At 47.3% G+C, this 16,429-nt stretch overlaps 1 protein-coding gene across 5 annotated transcripts in view; it reads right to left on the bottom strand.

Annotated features, from left to right (window-relative positions):
- The window catches only part of DDX11 (DEAD/H-box helicase 11), a 33,804-nt gene extending 18,206 nt beyond the window's left edge, over nucleotides 1–15,598 (bottom strand). For 4 of the 5 annotated variants that reach the window (XR_007768548.1, XM_050918220.1, XM_050918242.1 and 1 more), the window contains exons 1-9: nucleotides 15,531–15,598; nucleotides 14,554–14,700; nucleotides 12,291–12,527; nucleotides 9,863–9,949; nucleotides 7,979–8,136; nucleotides 6,416–6,461; nucleotides 5,315–5,422; nucleotides 2,998–3,085; nucleotides 1,048–1,277 (exon numbers count right to left, since the gene is read on the bottom strand). Coding sequence is in view for 4 of the 5 variants with exons in the window: in XM_050918220.1 (XP_050774177.1) it covers nucleotides 1,048–1,277; nucleotides 2,998–3,085; nucleotides 5,315–5,422; nucleotides 6,416–6,461; nucleotides 7,979–8,136; nucleotides 9,863–9,949; nucleotides 12,291–12,527; nucleotides 14,554–14,700; nucleotides 15,531–15,584 (1,155 nt within the window). In the remaining variant the exon portion in view is untranslated. The remainder of the gene's footprint in view (nucleotides 1–1,047; nucleotides 1,278–2,997; nucleotides 3,086–5,314; nucleotides 5,423–6,415; nucleotides 6,462–7,978; nucleotides 8,137–9,862; nucleotides 9,950–12,290; nucleotides 12,528–14,553; nucleotides 14,701–15,530) is intronic. The other variant, XM_050918229.1, reaches the window with a different exon arrangement.
- Nucleotides 15,599–16,429: the final 831 nt, after the last annotated feature.

Raw genomic sequence — 16,429 nt, 5'->3', positions numbered from 1 at the left:
GAGTACCATTGCAAATACCACTTTGCACTTATAAGCCACCTTTCAGCCAAGTATCTCAAAATGCCTTACAAGCATTAAGTAAGCCTCACCATGTAAGGGAGCTAGGTATTATAGATAGTAAACTGGGCACAGAGAGACTAAATGAATTGCACCACATCACAATTAAATAGTGGCACTGATCCCCAACCCTCCGCTCTAACCACTCTCCTCCTCTCCCACTCCTCCAAAGGGCTATATTTAGCTCTACGTTTTGGTGAGAGCTGGCAGGGAATTTGGTTTCTGCGTTTCCATGGGAATGGGTCAGTTTTGCTGAAATTTTTCAGTTTTCCTTCAGGAAAATGCAAACAAAATATGTTTCACTGTGAGTCAATTTAACCTTCATCCCAACATCAGCCTGAGTCACCACTGTGCACCATGAGAGTTGGACTTTGTGTGCCTCATGCCCCCCTTTTGTCATGGGCTGGGCTCCCCAGCCAGACTACATGTCCCATGGCACACCACGTTCTCGCCTAGCCAAGCTGCCATGTGCATCCTGGGTTTCCCAGGAACGAGGTGGAACATGGAAGACATAGTCCTGACTCATGCTGGGAAATGGGAGTCTGAGGCATCTGAACTACAACTCCCATGAGGCTCCATGGCAACCCTGGTAGCCAGAGAATAATGCGGAAACAACCAGAAACGTTTCATTTTTGATCAACAAACAAAATATTTCAATTCAGGAACATTGAAACAATTCATTCCAATCACAAACAGTGAAAAAAAAATTTAGATATTTCCAAATCTTTCAGAAACTTTTCATTCCAAGACAAGTTTCAATACTTTGACTTTTCGTCCCAAAATGGGACTGAAACCAAAGCTGAAATATTGGATTTTCCGTTTTTCGATCCGATCTAATTTTGCTGATGCGTAGAAAACACTCAACTTTCCAGTTCTTGGTTAACATGGTCAGCAGGAAACCTGAGGAATACAGCATTACAGAGAACAAGCGATTTGGTTTATTTTCTGGTGCTAGGGAGCTATTCCTCACCAACAGCCCTAGCCTCTCACCTGGGCAGCAGGAATGGCATAGCGACTCCCATAATATGGACAGGCTTTAGTCTCCTTGCCCAAGGCCACCAGCTGCTCAATATCTTTCACCTTGACTAGAACCTCGTCCCGGAGAAACTGCATTTGCTCATAGGAGTAAAATGGACACACAGCCCGGCTCACACGCCTTTTCTTTCCCTCTGATTCCTCTCCCTCACTCTTCTTCCCTGAGTGCAGGAGGCAGAAAGGAACTGTGAGTATAAGCAATGTTCACAAGAGTCAGAACAATTACTTTGCATCTTTATAGCACCTTTCGTCCAGGGATTTCAAAGTAGATTTTGCAACACATCTGACCATCCACTACCTACCTGCTGTATATATAGTGCCCAGTGCTGTACTATCGAGACACTGAATAGAGAATTAAGACTTGCACATAGTATTGTCCCCAGTGGATCCTGCTCTTACTATCATGAGATTTAGCCACTTGGAATTTTTTCTTCTTTTCTCACCCCCACACCATTGTGCAGCTTCTGATATTATCACAAGGTGGCTTCAACAACAGACTGTAAAAATGCTCGTACTGGGGATCACTCTGATCGCCTCTAGTAGCAGTAGGGAGTTACAAACACAAGGACCTTCCACTCAACATCCTCCCGATTGCAGTGACAGATTCAAAGTACTCAATGAGCACAACTGTCTCGAAGGATCTCCACACCCTAGCGGACTAGTTCTGCTTCTCTGAAAATACCATTCCCACAGGATTCTCACTCCCACCAGTCTCTCCCCAGAACTCTCCAAGCTCTTAAAAGGATTTTTTAGCTCTTAAGGGCAGTCATAGCAGGGAGCAATACAAGCTACCACACACTTAGCACTTGACTTTTCTATTCTGTTCCATCCAGGTGCCTGTACAAAGCTTATCAGCAGAATATCGAGTGCACTTGGAACATTCAAGTCAATTCCAATTACACAACTGGTGAAAGTTTCCAGAATCAAAAATATGCTTCAGAACAAAGTGAAAAAAGCATCGCTGAGAGCAATGTGTGCTTTCAAAAGTGCCTGAGTCCAACTGAATTTTAGTGGGACGTGGACTCCTCGGTCACTTAGCTGCTTTTGAAAATATGGTCCCATGTCAACAAAGATAACCTCTAAACTCCAAAGGAAGATGGAATGGGTGAGTGAGGATAACCAAAACAATCACAGACCAAAAGCCTCATCGAGAAAATTCGATTTCCTTAATGGACCTGACGGGAAGGCTAAGCTGAATTTTAAAAAGGCGACTCAGCGGCTTTGAGTAATGCAGAAGAAGAGCCGGAGCAGCTAGTATTGAAGGTGTGGCTTCTGCAGCAAGCTCCATCACCAATCGTGGTCAAAAAGAATCCAAGTGGAACATTCCAAGTGCAGCTGATAAGCTCCAGGGCTGGCCCAGGACAGGAAGCAGGAACTCTGGCTCACAACCTACCCTACCACCACTGATGTTAAAGGCCAACGAGCTCAGGGAATTCTTGTCAGTCGTGCTCTAGGGAGCTAAAAAGCGAGTATCTTGGTGGATGGTAGTTTAGGGAAGGATTGTCCTCAGTGGCAGTGCTGGGAATAGATTTAGGAGAAAAAAAGAAGATCTCCTGACTTCTAGCTCCTATCCTAGACAACTCTTTTCCATATCTACAATACAACCTTCCACTCACTGAAGCATCACTCTGGATCTCCACTTGTCCGTTCACAAAAGCTCCAAAGTCCAGCTGGAAATGACACCCTCTCCCTTTGAAACAAACACCCCCAAGACACAGCCTAGCTGGCTTAGAGAGACAAGCCCCACTTCCCACATGGGAAACTGCAGCATTTGAAGAAAGCCCCTTGTACCCCCATAGACTACTCTATCAGCAGCCAGATAAAGCGCATTGCACTGGAAAAGTGTTCACACTGATTGCAGTAGCAGTTGCTTCCCCAGTAGTCCAAGTTAGGAAGTGTTCATACCATGTTTGTTCTTCTGCATTTCCACACAGCGGTCATTGATCAGCTGGACAGCCCCCAGATGGCGCACCTCCTCGTTCACACAGAGGTTCTTAGAGAGAAACAGAATGAGAGAGGCTGTTATGTGTTCTCACTTTCATTTGCAAAGTATAATTTCCTTTATAACAGTCAGTCTAAGACTAGCCCTAGAAACTGGAAAGGTCTTTTTCTTTCTGAGTCCCCCCTCAACATGCTATTAAAAACGTCATGGCCCTCCTCTGCCACCAGTAGATTAAAAGCCAGGGCTGGCATCAGGGAGCAGCAAGCAGGGCAACTGCCTCGGGCCCCACGCCACAGGGGGCCTGCAAAGCTAAGTTGCTCGAGTTTCGGCTTCATCCCAGGACGGTGAGGCTCAGGCTTCAGCCCCAGATCCCAGTGAGTCTAACACTGGCCATGCTCTCTGGTTTATTTTGGCAGACCCCCTGAAACCTGCTCGCAGCCCCCAGACCCCTGGTTGAGAACCACTATTGTACAGTATATGGATGCTGCCAGGTGTGCATAGTTTGCCTTACTCAGGAACGAGTTACCAAATCTCCTGTACACCACCATAAAGTTTATAAACCAGCAAGCAGACCAAAACAAAAAGAGAGGTGCCCCAAAGATGGTCTATGCCTGCATCCATGGCTCTGTGCTTTTCCCATTTACATCAGAACCTGCAGGAATAACAAAACAAAACAAGCAACTGCTCTCCTAACACTTCAGGTGTTTGTGATGTCCCCAAAGTAGAAGAGGAAAGCAAGGTTCTTGAATGTATGACAATGGTGGCCAAAGCACAGTCCATGGGCCAAACGTGGCCCCTGGGTGCTCTAATTTTTAATATAGACGTTCACCTCTGGAGGTTACAAGTTCCAGCACTTGATCCAAGTGCGACACAGAGACCCACTGTTGGTTCATTACACTGTGTCAGCAACTCTTGTCTGGCTGGACATACTACACCTAACACACTGTTGTCATAATCTGTATCTAAAAAGTATCATAAGCAAACTAATAACACACTAGTGGTTAATACTGGGTCATGTATGTACAGGTGATCTATGACAAGTTATACATATGTGCTGGAAATGTGTTTTTAAGATGTGTTTGGCAGAGAAAGCCTAAGTCACCCCCACCTCAGACAAAGGAATGCGGTCCCTCCTGCTTTAACGAGTCTCCAATGACAGCTGAGCAAGAGACAGTGAAAGTACATTTACATAAAAGGCAAACACAGCCATCAAACTAGTAAGTGAGAAGATAGTCACTTTACTAACTCAAGGGGTCGGGGGGGGGGGAGGGAGAGGAGAGACTGCAAACATGAACATGGCATCAGCTCCCTGGTGGACACAGCAAGCTGAGCCCCAGGAAGGGATTGAGGATATAAGCAGAAAGGAAAAAAGCCATTTTGGCATCCCTCACTTGAGGGACTAACGAGGCTAGAGCTCTTGAAGTCACAGGATAATGGATCCTTCAGCCAAGGGGGTTGAAGTCTCTGGGAATGGAGTATAGGTGAGAAACCGGCATAGGCGAAGATTGTAACTTGCTGAAATTAACTTTGAGTCCTAGAGGCATGTATTTGTTGGTAACCATTTCTATCCTTACACTTGGTATCACTTAAACCTATGCCACAAGTTAATAAACTTGTTTTACTTTTATCATAAACCAACTCAGTGCTTTCACTGAGAAGGGGGGTTTGTCAACCCCAGGTTAGGTTAGTAAGATGCTGTGTACTTTGAAAGGAGCAGCAAACTTGGTAAGATTTTGTGGGTGCCAAAGCAAGGGCAGAGCATTGCAGAGAAAGAGGTCTCTGCAGAACTCAGGAATTGGAGTTCACTGTTACCTGCTAGGCAACGTTAGGGCTGGCAGAGTCCCGAAGAGTTTGCTGGCAAGGCAGACAAGCTGGCATGTCAGGGAGCTGTGACACTGCTTAGCAGCAGCAAAGCTCTCACTTGCTGAGGCTCAGAGGGGTAACACAGGTTCCCAGAACTGTGAGCCACTCAGCAGGGCATCACACCAAGCTCATGGTGGGGCATACAGCACCACCACAATGCCAAATTAAAAAGATTAGGGTAGCAAGTATTCACTCTGATTCTGGCAACCTGGCAACCTAAGCTAAGCCCAGGCATCACTAATGTCACTTTCAGAGGAGCAAAATCTGGGCACCTGAGGAAGTGAGTCAAATATTTTTACTAGGTGTTTACTGGTGACATAGCTCCATACCACACACATCTCCCAGGATTTCAAGGACTGTGGTATTTGTAAGACAGCATTTCAGTTCCCCTGGGAACCATCTCAGAGTGCTGCATACCTGCCTAGACCCCAGTGACACCAGCCGTATCTCCTCACCAAAAGGGCTCTTCTGAACTTCATGCACAAACTGAGCCAGTTGGGAGTGTGTGCGGCTGCAGTAGTAAATCTGTGATGAAAAAGAAAAGGGAGACTGGAGGAACTCAAGGAGGGCTGTCTGCCTACCCTGCCATGAGAGAATCTGGATGGGAAAGACCCTCAAAAGCTGGACAGGAGGGACTTTGAGACAGACTCATTGGATGCTTGAAGACCTCATGACCGCACACAGGACCATCTTTTGGCTCTTGAATATCCTGAGCAAAATAAGGCACTGTGTGACTCAGTAGGCGGGTTCAGCCTCTGGAACTAGTATCCCACTTTTGAGGACCAAACCTGACAGCTGGCAAGTCGCAGACTCACTATGCCACACCCAGATGCCAGGGGGCACGCGAATAGCAGGTTACCTACAATACAGCCTAGCAGTGAAAGGTGACATCTGTGTCTCCCAATCTAACCAAGGAGTCAACGTGCGACTGGATTTCAAATAGCCCCTACAAGGTGCTGGGACATTTAATAAAGCATTTCCTGCCTTATGTATCAGGTGCGCCTTTCAAAGGCTGAACCTTGTCAGGGGCCAGCAGATTCTAGCATTGTCTCTTACTAACAGGAGTAAAGCAGAGGAAAAAATACCTGCTAAGACAAAATTTAAGAGATTCCTGCCATTTCTCCCACGTTTCAGAGAGACTCTCCAGGGGACACAGCAGCATGCTCCACCAGTCCAGGCACTAGAGAACCAAGTGGCAAGCAAGCAGTGGCTCTTAAAAGTAATAAATGGCCATTTTCAGTAGTGTGCATTTACGGTGACTTCAGGGAAGAAATCCTAGCGATCTCAGCAGAGTAAGCTGCCTAAACAGCCAGTATAATTCAAAAGGAGATGGTGGCAGAGATCCCCTTAGCTGGGCAGTGGCATCCACAAAGCTGCTTTTGACAGGTTGAGGAGTAATCCAGATACCCAGTTCTTAGATCCCACTGTCCCATATCACACTGTAGCTCTAAGGAAACTTGAATTCTTCTTTTCCACACATTGTAAAGGGGAAGCGTTAGAGGCCCCACCACATCTTACCTTGGTCACATGCTCCTCCTCCAAATCATCATCATCATCCTCCAACCTGCGGGGGTGGGGAAAACAAAACCATTTTCTTTCACCAGCTCTCCAAAAGATTTGTCTCATATACAGTGCTCACCCATGAGAAGGTGACTTCAAGTGAGGTGGCAGCATCAGCTCAGGAGAAACCTCAGTCTCCTGAACCATTAGCTGTATTAAAGTCAGATTTTCTAGAAGTGGCATATAAGTCTGATGAACAGCGATCAGGAGTCAAACATGCACTTTTTAGCAATTACGACTCCAGTATCCAGCACTAACCTGAGCATTCTTTGGCATTCTCTTTATTAGGCACTTTACAGAGTTTATGAGAATTTACTAGCTCATGAGCTCCAGGCCCCTGCTTATCAGTTCCACAATATTCCCTGCTACACTATTTAAAATGAAACCTCAAACACATATGTATGCACACAAAGCAGAGACAGAGGTCAGATGAACCAAAAATTTAACACACGAGAGTCTCCACAAGGTGTTAAAATAAACCAGAGTGCCTGGCTGAGTGGTGCAGGCATTAAGTTTTAAACAGAATTTGATGCAGTTTGCCATCTGTTTGAGCCTTTAGGATGAAACTGAGGTGCGATCTGCTCTCTGCGATCAGTAAAGAATCAAAGGTATTTTTGGGCAAATAGGTATTTGCCCTAGTGTCTTTGACTAAAATCATTTACTCCCCATACTACTGCATAACAACATACGCTCCAGGTGCTATTTACTCCCCATACTACTGCATAAGAACATACGCTCAAGGTTACCCCACAAGTGACTGCACTTTAGTCCTAGGCAAAGCAATTCCATTTACATGTATTTTAATAAGTGCTCTGGATTTATTCGGATGGAAAGTGCTATATAAGTATTTATTATACTTGCTGGTAAATCCAAATTTTAAGTGTGTTTTGTTTTTCCCTGGTAACACATGGTTTAAACTGAAATCCAGATGCCAAAGGAACAACTGTGTTTATATGAGAGAGAGATTGTGTGTGGTTTTTATGCAGAGGTTCAGTGTCCTGCAAGATGTTCATGTCTTCTTTTTAAATGCTAGAGCCTCAAAAGCTGTCAGTACTAATCTGCAGGATTAACATCTTTTACTGACACCCTGAGGAGTATTTTGCTTCTCTGATGTAAGGAATTTGAATTCAAGTCATTTACCCAGCACTCAGAGGGTTTATGTGGGGAAACAGGACTGGATGAAGTAAATGGCTCTACACATTCCAGATAAGAAGCATTTCTTCAGATCGGAGTTCAAGCCACAGTGCTGTCAGCATGAAGCTGATCCAGCTGAACAAAAGCCTTCAGGGTTCATGTAATAACATGGAAATACAAATTGTGCCTTCCAAGGACCACATAGGGGAGAAACTCCAGATTTATGTGACAGAGAGATACATGTAGATCTAAAAGAAGGATGCCTGATTTTCCACAAAAGAATCCCAGGAACCAGCAAACTAGAAACCCTCCCACATCATTATCACTATCTGAACACAATACAAGCAGCAAGTCCCTGGCAAGGAATCACCCACTCCCAACCCTTACCCCAATTCCACTTTCTTCTCCTCATCACTCTCATACTCGGCGAGGATCAGCTCCTCCTCCTCGTGATCCAGCTGCTCTAGAACATCTGACCCTAACTCCGTTGACAAGATCTCCTTACTGAGCTGGAGCAGCCGCTGTGTCTCATCATCTTCAAGCCTCTGAAATTAACACAAAGAACTATCATTCACTCAAGGACAGAGAGCACCACTCTGTACAACAGACAGTTCAGAATGGAGGGAACAGGATTCATCCACATCCCCAGCAGAACAGCACCACAGGATGCAGTCAGTACAAGACAGACAATACAGATGGGCTTGTGCAGTGAACAGATGTGCAAAAATAAGTACTTATGTGCAGAACTGCCCATAAGTATCCGACATACCAGATCATACCAGTAGTCCATTTAGTCCATCATCCTGTCTGACAGGGGCCAGTACAAGACAGTGTACTGTACAAGTAGCATGCAAAAAAGCATGTAGTAGATCATAAACTGTCCATAAATGAATTTTCTCTTAGCTCCAAGCTACTAGTGGTTGATTTATGTCCTGAAGCATACTCCATATCCTTATATCCCTTACAGCTTAAAAAACAAAACAAAAACATTGTGATATTCTTATTCCTAGAAGTATCTAGCCCCTTTTATGGATTCTACTGAAACAGTCATCAATAATATCTTATGGAAGTAAGTTCCATGGCTTAATTTTGTGCTCTGTAAAAAGGGGGGCTTTTATCAGTCTTAAATTAATCACCTTTCCGTTTCATTGAATGCCCCCTTGTTCTTGTGTCATGAAAAAGGGAAAACACAGCACCTGATCCTCAACCTCTAGATTATTCATTATTTTGTGTAACTCCACCTTATTGTTATTTGTCTCTTCTCTAAACTAAGCAGTTCCATTTTTTTCAGTCTCTCCTTACATGGAAATTTTTCATTATACCTAATTATTTTTTGTCTCTGCGCCCTTTTTAGTTCAGCTATATCCTTTGAGACGGTGTGACCAGAACTGAATACGTATTCCAGGTGAAGGCATACCAACAATTTATATAATAGCATATTTTCCTAATAGGCAACTGAACACAGAATTGCCTGCTCAGGCACACAAAATGAGTGTACGCAAATTTCAGCAGGTGTCTCTGAAACTTTGGCCCACAGCATAACCAGATGCATAATTAGATGCTCAGAACTGGGAGAACTAAGACCAGCCCCCTCCCCCCCGCCCCACCAGCCCTCTTCTTAGTGAGCAAAAAAAAAAAAAAAAATCTACTGTCTTTATTCACAAAGCATGGCCATTTCCAAACCACCTTAACATATCACTTTGCGAAGCAAGACAATAGATGTAATTGTTCCCCAAAGGGGAACCTAAATAAATAAATGAAATAAAAAACCCTCAGATTAATTTCATGGAGCTGTTTTGGGGGTTTTTTCTGCCACAATCAGGAGCTGAAGTTGAACCCAAATCTAGAGACTATTTAAAAAAATAATAATCCAACACATTTGTACTATTTTTAGTGAATTTTCAAAGCAACCAAATAAAGCTTTTCGAAAACACTAGAAGTAGACATACAGGATGACAACAAAAGGGAGTATAGTCCACCAAAGTACAGCCTCTTCCTCTCCAGGCATACAAATGCAATCACAGGAAATATTCCATATCAAAATCACATTTCACACCCATATCTTGAGAGCTTCCAAAACAAACACAGACAGAAATTTGTGACCCACAATCCAAGACTTTAACACCCCAATCTTGCAAACACTTACGCACACAAGTAGTCCCAATGACTTCAACGGGAATATTCATGAGCGTAAAGGCAGATGTATGAACAAGTGATAGCAGGACTTGAACCTCTGGTACAGAAATTCCTCTGCACTCTTGGATAACTCACCTTTCTTTTTGATGCATATTTGAGTTGCACGTTATGGCGAATTTTCTCAAGACGATCCTCTCGCTTCTTCCTCCTGATTTGTTCTTCCTGAAACAAAAGATGTATATAGGTCAATTTACTAATTTAGGCTTAGAACCCAAACAGCATTCCTCTTTAGGCTCCCCAACCTCCCTTTGCCCTGATCCCCCTCCTGCACCCCCTTCACTCCTAACCCCTGCACCCCCTCCTGCACCCACATGGGGAAACTGACCTGCATGCATGAAGCAGCTGACATTGCTGCTCGCTCCCCCAGGACTGCTGCTCCTCTGCCCCACATACCCCTAAGGGGCTGTGGGGCCGGGGGGAAAGGAGCAAAATCAGGGCTCCCTGTATCCAGGTCATGTTCCCCTCCTCGGGGGGGGGAGGGGTGTACAGCTAACTAAAGCCAAAGCACCAGCTATGTGCTGCTCCCACTAAAACGAAACCATCACACTATCGCATCCTTCACATTTCTCATATTAACTACCAGGGTTTGAATTTAATTTTCATATGAAATTGGGGTGAATTTAAAAATTGTTTAAAACATTTTAAAAATATGAAGAACTTTAATACATTTTTTTTTCCCTTACAGTATCATTATTCATACTCATCTTGTTAGTCCTCCCCTGCAGACAGAGAGGCACAGAGACTAGGATCAAGACCAGCTGTGCCCTCCACAAGACCAAGCCAACCCTCCAAATCAGACCCAACCCACATGCCTCCCCAGACCAAACTGGACCCGACACGCATCCCTCCCCAGACCAACCCCCCTGAACTGAACCAGACCCACATCCCTCCCCAGACCAAACTGGACCCGACCCACATCCCTCCCTAGACCAGGGGTGCTGGCAAGGGGATGGGGCAGGGGGCACTGTGTCTCCCCCAGGGGCACTGGTGAGAGGATGGGGTGAAAGGACTCCAGATGCTCCGCGGGGCTTGTGCCGAGAGGGCTTATCTGGAGCAAGGAGCACCCACTGGTCAGGGTGTCTGTCCACTGGGTGCCGGTGCCACCTCCTGCCCAGCATGGTCCGAGACCCCCACACTCCCTGGCTTCTGTACACATGTGCAGCATCCTCCCACCAGCACTGCCCCAGGCCTGGCAGGGGCCCAAGAGCCCAGCGAGGTTGCGAGTGGTCACACCACAGGAGAGCCCAGCTGTCCGAGGCAGCCAGAAACCACACAGGCCTGCCACCGAGCCTCTGCCCCTTCCCCTCCCCGACTCCACCAAGTGGTACGAGCCTCTTGGAGGAGGAGGTGGGACCACAGCAGCTGAGGGCTCCTCTCAGCCTGATGGCTGGAGCACTCAGCTGGTGGCTGGCTGGCCGGCCGAGAGGAGCAAGGGGGCAAAGGGGAGAGGGAGGAAGGGAGTGGGGAGGGAGAAAGCAGCCCTGGCCCTGCGGGGGGGATGCTGGGCAGGGGAGAGAGAGGAAGCAGCACTGCAACTGCTTGGTAGCAATGCGCAAGTGGAGAGCCACGCCAGGCCAGGCCAGTGCACAGCACCCTCTCTGGTGGGCCACCCTGCGCAACAGCCCCAGCCGCCCACCCCAAAGGCCAGCCCTGCTTATACCTCCAACTGCCAGCAATCAGCAGTTAGCCATCTGCTATATGGCTAAGGCACTTCCGGAATCAGCGAATTCTGATGATTTGAGGGGCATCTGCTGATTTAGATGTTTTTCTAGACCAGTGGTTCTCAACTCGCAGCTCACCTGGGGCCAAACAGCACACAGCCGCGGCCCACATGACATCCTCAGGACCGTATAGGTAGTATGTGGGCTGCATCCACACAATATATATAACACCTAGAGAGCCTCATAAGCAGCCTACAATGGTAAACAGGTTAAGAACCACTGCTGTAGACCCTATGCTTTTGTTCTCTCTCACACATGCACAGTTTCTGATCTTTCTAGCTGTGAAGAGCCATGTGACCATTAATCTCTGTCATCTAGTGACACAACCAGACATTGGTGCAGAGAGGGTTTGGGAATCCTCCCATTTTTAATATGAGATTATCTTTGAAGCCAGTTTATGGTCACTGTGTGCCAGTTTTGTTTCACTGCAGTTAGACACACCAGAAACATCCAGCTAATGGTTTAAACCACTGGAGCTCAAAGTCCCTCTCAGCTGCCATTGTTCCAGCTCATTGCGAGGATGTTCTCCAGAAATACAGCTGAAAGTTATGAACATGTAAATAGCTGCATGTCCTGCCTATACTAATAATCAAAAGAATATTAATTGAGACACTTGCTATGGTCCTTAGAGACAAGAGTAAAAGTATCATTTACATATGATCAGCTACAAGTGCTTAACAGATCAGAACATTTGACTTTATAAAGTTCCCTGTTCCTATTATGCTATCCATTATGTTCCTTACAGACTGCTACTAATCCTGACTACAAGAAGCATTCCCAACCTTTAGTCTGTCCACCATGGCCTGCTCTTCTTTTTTCTGCATAAACTCAGTGATCCAATCTAGCTCCCCTGCTGAGCCCTGGCAGTTCGAGGCCTCCGCGCTGCATGATGTAGGCTGTTGCTGCTTGTCTTGTCCACTATGTTCATCTGCAAGGAGGCGGGCCTCCTCCTGCTTCTTTTTTTCTTCAAAATCTCTGAGCCAAGAGAGTGCTCCACAGATAAGACTCAAGGATTTTCCCTGCAATTAAAAAAAGAACAAAAATATTCAAAAACACATGGTGGAAATGGGAATTATCACAGCCCTTAAAATAATCCCAATGGCAAAACATATTTTGTTATGTTAAAAATGCCTCTGTGGATCTCAAGTTATGCTTGAAACAACAAAAGATTTTATTCAAAATGTACTGGATGCCATAGAGCAGGGGTCATCAACCTTTCAGAAGTGGTGTGCCGAGTCTTCATTTATTCACTCTAATTTATGGTTTTGTGTGCCAATAATATATTTTAACATTTTAGAAGTCTATAATATATAACTAAACTATTGTTGTATGTAAAGTAAATAAGGTTTTTAAAATGTTTAAGAAGCTTCATTTAAAATTAAATTAAAATGCAGAGCCTCCTGAACCAGTAGCCAGGACCCAGGCAGTGTGAGTGTCACTGAAATCAGCTTGCATGCCGCCTTTGGCACACGTGCCATAGGTTGCCTACCCCTGCCATAGAGGTTGCACAAGATAAAGGCCTTAGCCTCTGATGTTTGCTGGTATTGTAATAAGAAATAGGAACCCTAAGGCATATGCTATGGAATAGTCCAACAGCCAGACAGCTGTGGAAAGAGGTGGACATGAGGGAAAACAGTGCTCAGCTTCAGCAGCAAAACCTCAACCAAAAGGTATATCCTACATTTATATGCTAAGCTGTGTTAACTCCGCCACAAAGTTTTTGGTTCTTGAGGACTGCAATGATCACCAAGTGCGTGATTTTACAAAAATGGAGGAGTACACTTATGTCTACAATAGAACAGCGGTACTCAGACTTGTCTGAGTTAGCAGCCAAAGAAAGAATATCTTATCACCACAGAGATCAATTATATGAATCTGAAGAAATCTGGACCCTGTTTCTAGATATGCTTGGATAAAAAAAAATGCTGAGTTGACTCAAAAAATGGAATGGAGGTCTGGCATTCAACTCCTCCTCTCTTTCCCTCTCCCCATTACCTCCTTCCCTCCTCTCCCTATTCATGTATTTCTTCTTCTATTTTATTATTGTTACCTCCACCCTAACATGTTGTGTCTATATAGTGTTGCCTGGTTTTGTATTGTCTGGTCTTGTATTGTTTGGTCTGACTTTCTGACAAACTGTAAAATTGAGTAATTGCATAAATTCTACTATGAAGCACATGGTATTCAGAAACATATACAAGCTGCAAGTCCTTTATCTTTTTTGTATTTCTCATCTGTTTCTTTAAGAAAATCAATTAAAAAATAATCATAGAAAACCCACAAGAGGAGATACATTGATTCAAAACTAGATGTATTAATACAAGTTTCACAAGAAGGATTTCCATAAGGAAGAAGCACTAGCCCACTGCTAGATGACAAGCCCCAGAGATGTGGCTCGGTAGTATTTGCAATAATGAGAACACCACAATCATAATTACGTTATATATAAAGGCACATTTCACTTTTAATGCTTTTACATTTCCACCTTAAGTCAGTCCCTTCCGCTCCTACTTATTTTTGATTCTCTTTAAATCTTTCTGGTATTGAGGTGAACAATCTACACACACTATTACAGGTATATTCCCATCACTAGCATACAGACAGGGGCTATTGCTTTCATACAGTGTGATTCATTCTTTTTAATATACAACTCAAATTTCCACTGGCACTGTTAAGCTACTAGCACAAGTTTTGAAGTCTGCTACCTACCCTATGACCTATTCCAGAATTACTGCTTTCCAGGTTTCTCCAGGCCATTGACTGACTACTGCTGTTATTCCCCAGCCTAGATGTAGTTTGTCCAGGCAGAACCTTTTTATTGCCAGCATGTTTCTCATATTTTTGTTTGCACCTTGTCTCCATGACAATTATAAGCCAAAAGTGGCTATCAATAGCTCTACGCTCCCTGACAACTCAATAATTCTGGATCCAAACAGGATTGAAAGGGATACTGAAGCAGCTTGCAGTGGGGGTACTGTTTGTTAACTGCAGTCTCTTCAATATCCAAATGCGGGACAAGCTCAGCCACATGCAGCTCTCACTTACCGTCCCTGTAGGACTCTCAAAGATCCCGACTTTGCCAGCCTCCAGAACATCATACAGGTTGGCCATGAAATCCTCTTGGATGGAGTAAGGAGTGTAAGGAAATGGGAAATTAACCCGGCCCTTCCCGTGAGCTGCACCAGCCGCCTTCTGGCATAGAAAACACATTCAATGTGAAGTGTGCTAACACAGTTCTGCATGCCTCTCGTTACCTCTGCCAGCGCCCGAGCCTGACCCCCCCAGCCCCTCTGCCAGCCCCCACTTCAGCCCCGGTGCCACTCCCCGAGCCTGACCCCCCAGCCCCCCTGGCAGCCCCCAGTGCAGCCCCGAGCCTCACCCCCTAGCCCCCAGTGCAGCCCCAGTGCCGCGCCGAGTCTGACCCCTCAGCCCCTCTGGCAGCCCCCAGTGCAGCCCCGAGCCTGACCCCCCAGCCCCCAGTGCAGCCCCAGTGCCAGCGCCGAGCCTGATCCCCCAGCGCCAGTCCCCAAGCCTGACCCCCCAGCCCCCAGTGCAGCCCCAGTGCCGCGCCGAGCCTGACCCCTCAGCCCCTCTGGCAGCCCCGAGCCTGACACCCCAGCCCCCAGTGCAGCCCCAGTGCCGCGCCGAGCCTGACCCCTCAGCCCCTCTGGCAGCCCCCAGTGCAGCCTCGAGCCTGACCCCCCAACCCCCAGTGCAGCCCCGAGCCTGACCCCCCAGCCCCCCTGGCAGCCCCCAGTACAGCCCCGAGCCTGACCCCCCAGCCCCCAGTGCAGCCCCAGTGCCGCGCCGAGCCTGACCCCTCAGCCCCTCTGGCAGCCCCGAGCCTGACCCCCCAGCCCCCAGTGCAGCCCCAGTGCCAGCGCCGAGCCTGATCCCCCAGCGCCAGTCCCCAAGCCTGACCCCCCAGCCCCCAGTGCCGCGCCGAGCCTGACACCCCAGCCCCGCCCCATGCCAGGTGCCGCGCTCCCCGGCATCGCTCTGCCGCCAGCCCTGGTGCCCACCTCCGTGCCCGGCAGAGCTCCCGCTCCCGCTCCCGCTCCGAGCCCAGGCTCCATGGCGCCCCGCGCGCCACTCAGGTTCCACTTCGAACGAAGCGCCAAAGATGTGCGGCGGCCTCAGCCCCGCCCCCTGCGTCTGACGCCATCACGTTGGCCTCGCTCCAGCGCTAACGTCAGATGTTTCTCGCACAGGAAGACCCTGCCAATCTTCGCGCTGCGCACGCGCGGACCGAGGAATGAAGTTACGCCTGCTGTTGGCGCCTGTCTGGCGAGGAGCCGTCAAAGCATCGTTTCCTGCAAGCGATGCTCCTCCTCCCCCACCCCGCCGCGGTATTCGGCGCAGCAGCCTCGCGCCTCCTCTCATCTGCATATGGGCCGGAGGCAGCACGCGCATGGGCCGCTCCCGTAGGGCCAAGCCGTGGCCGGGGAAGCGCCGGGGGAGCCCACAGCTGCCCTCCGGCCGCGCTGCCGCTTCCAGTGCGCCAGGGCAGCGGCGCGGAGTCACCGCCTGCAGCCTGGGATTAACCCCCAGAGCGGGGGCATTAAATCCCTCCGTTAGTGCAACCCGGGCAGGGGCCCTTGCTGGGGGAACGGGCCGAGGGACAAATAATGGGGGAATAGAGGGAACAACAGGCGAGGAAGCGGGAACTCAGACCACGGGAGTCAGGCTCTGGAGTGCGGAGAGCGGGACAAACGGGTTTACCATTTGTCTGGCAGTAGTTTCATGCTGGCTGGGGAAGGGTTTTTTCAGGTCAATAATGGATTCTGTAGTTGATAGTGTGATTTCGGTTATGTGATTATTTAGGCCAGGGAAGAATTTAGGCCAGCAGTTAAGGAAACCCTGTGCAATAACAGCAGGCAGCACCGACGGTATTAGTCAGTCAGTAGCAGAGGGCTAGGGA

Source organism: Gopherus flavomarginatus, chromosome 1 (genome assembly GCF_025201925.1).
Source record: "Gopherus flavomarginatus isolate rGopFla2 chromosome 1, rGopFla2.mat.asm, whole genome shotgun sequence".
In the NCBI taxonomy this organism is placed as follows: Eukaryota; Metazoa; Chordata; order Testudines; family Testudinidae; genus Gopherus; species Gopherus flavomarginatus.
The sequence above is the reverse complement of the archived record's forward strand: the minus strand, read 5'-3'. Positions and strand labels throughout refer to the sequence as shown.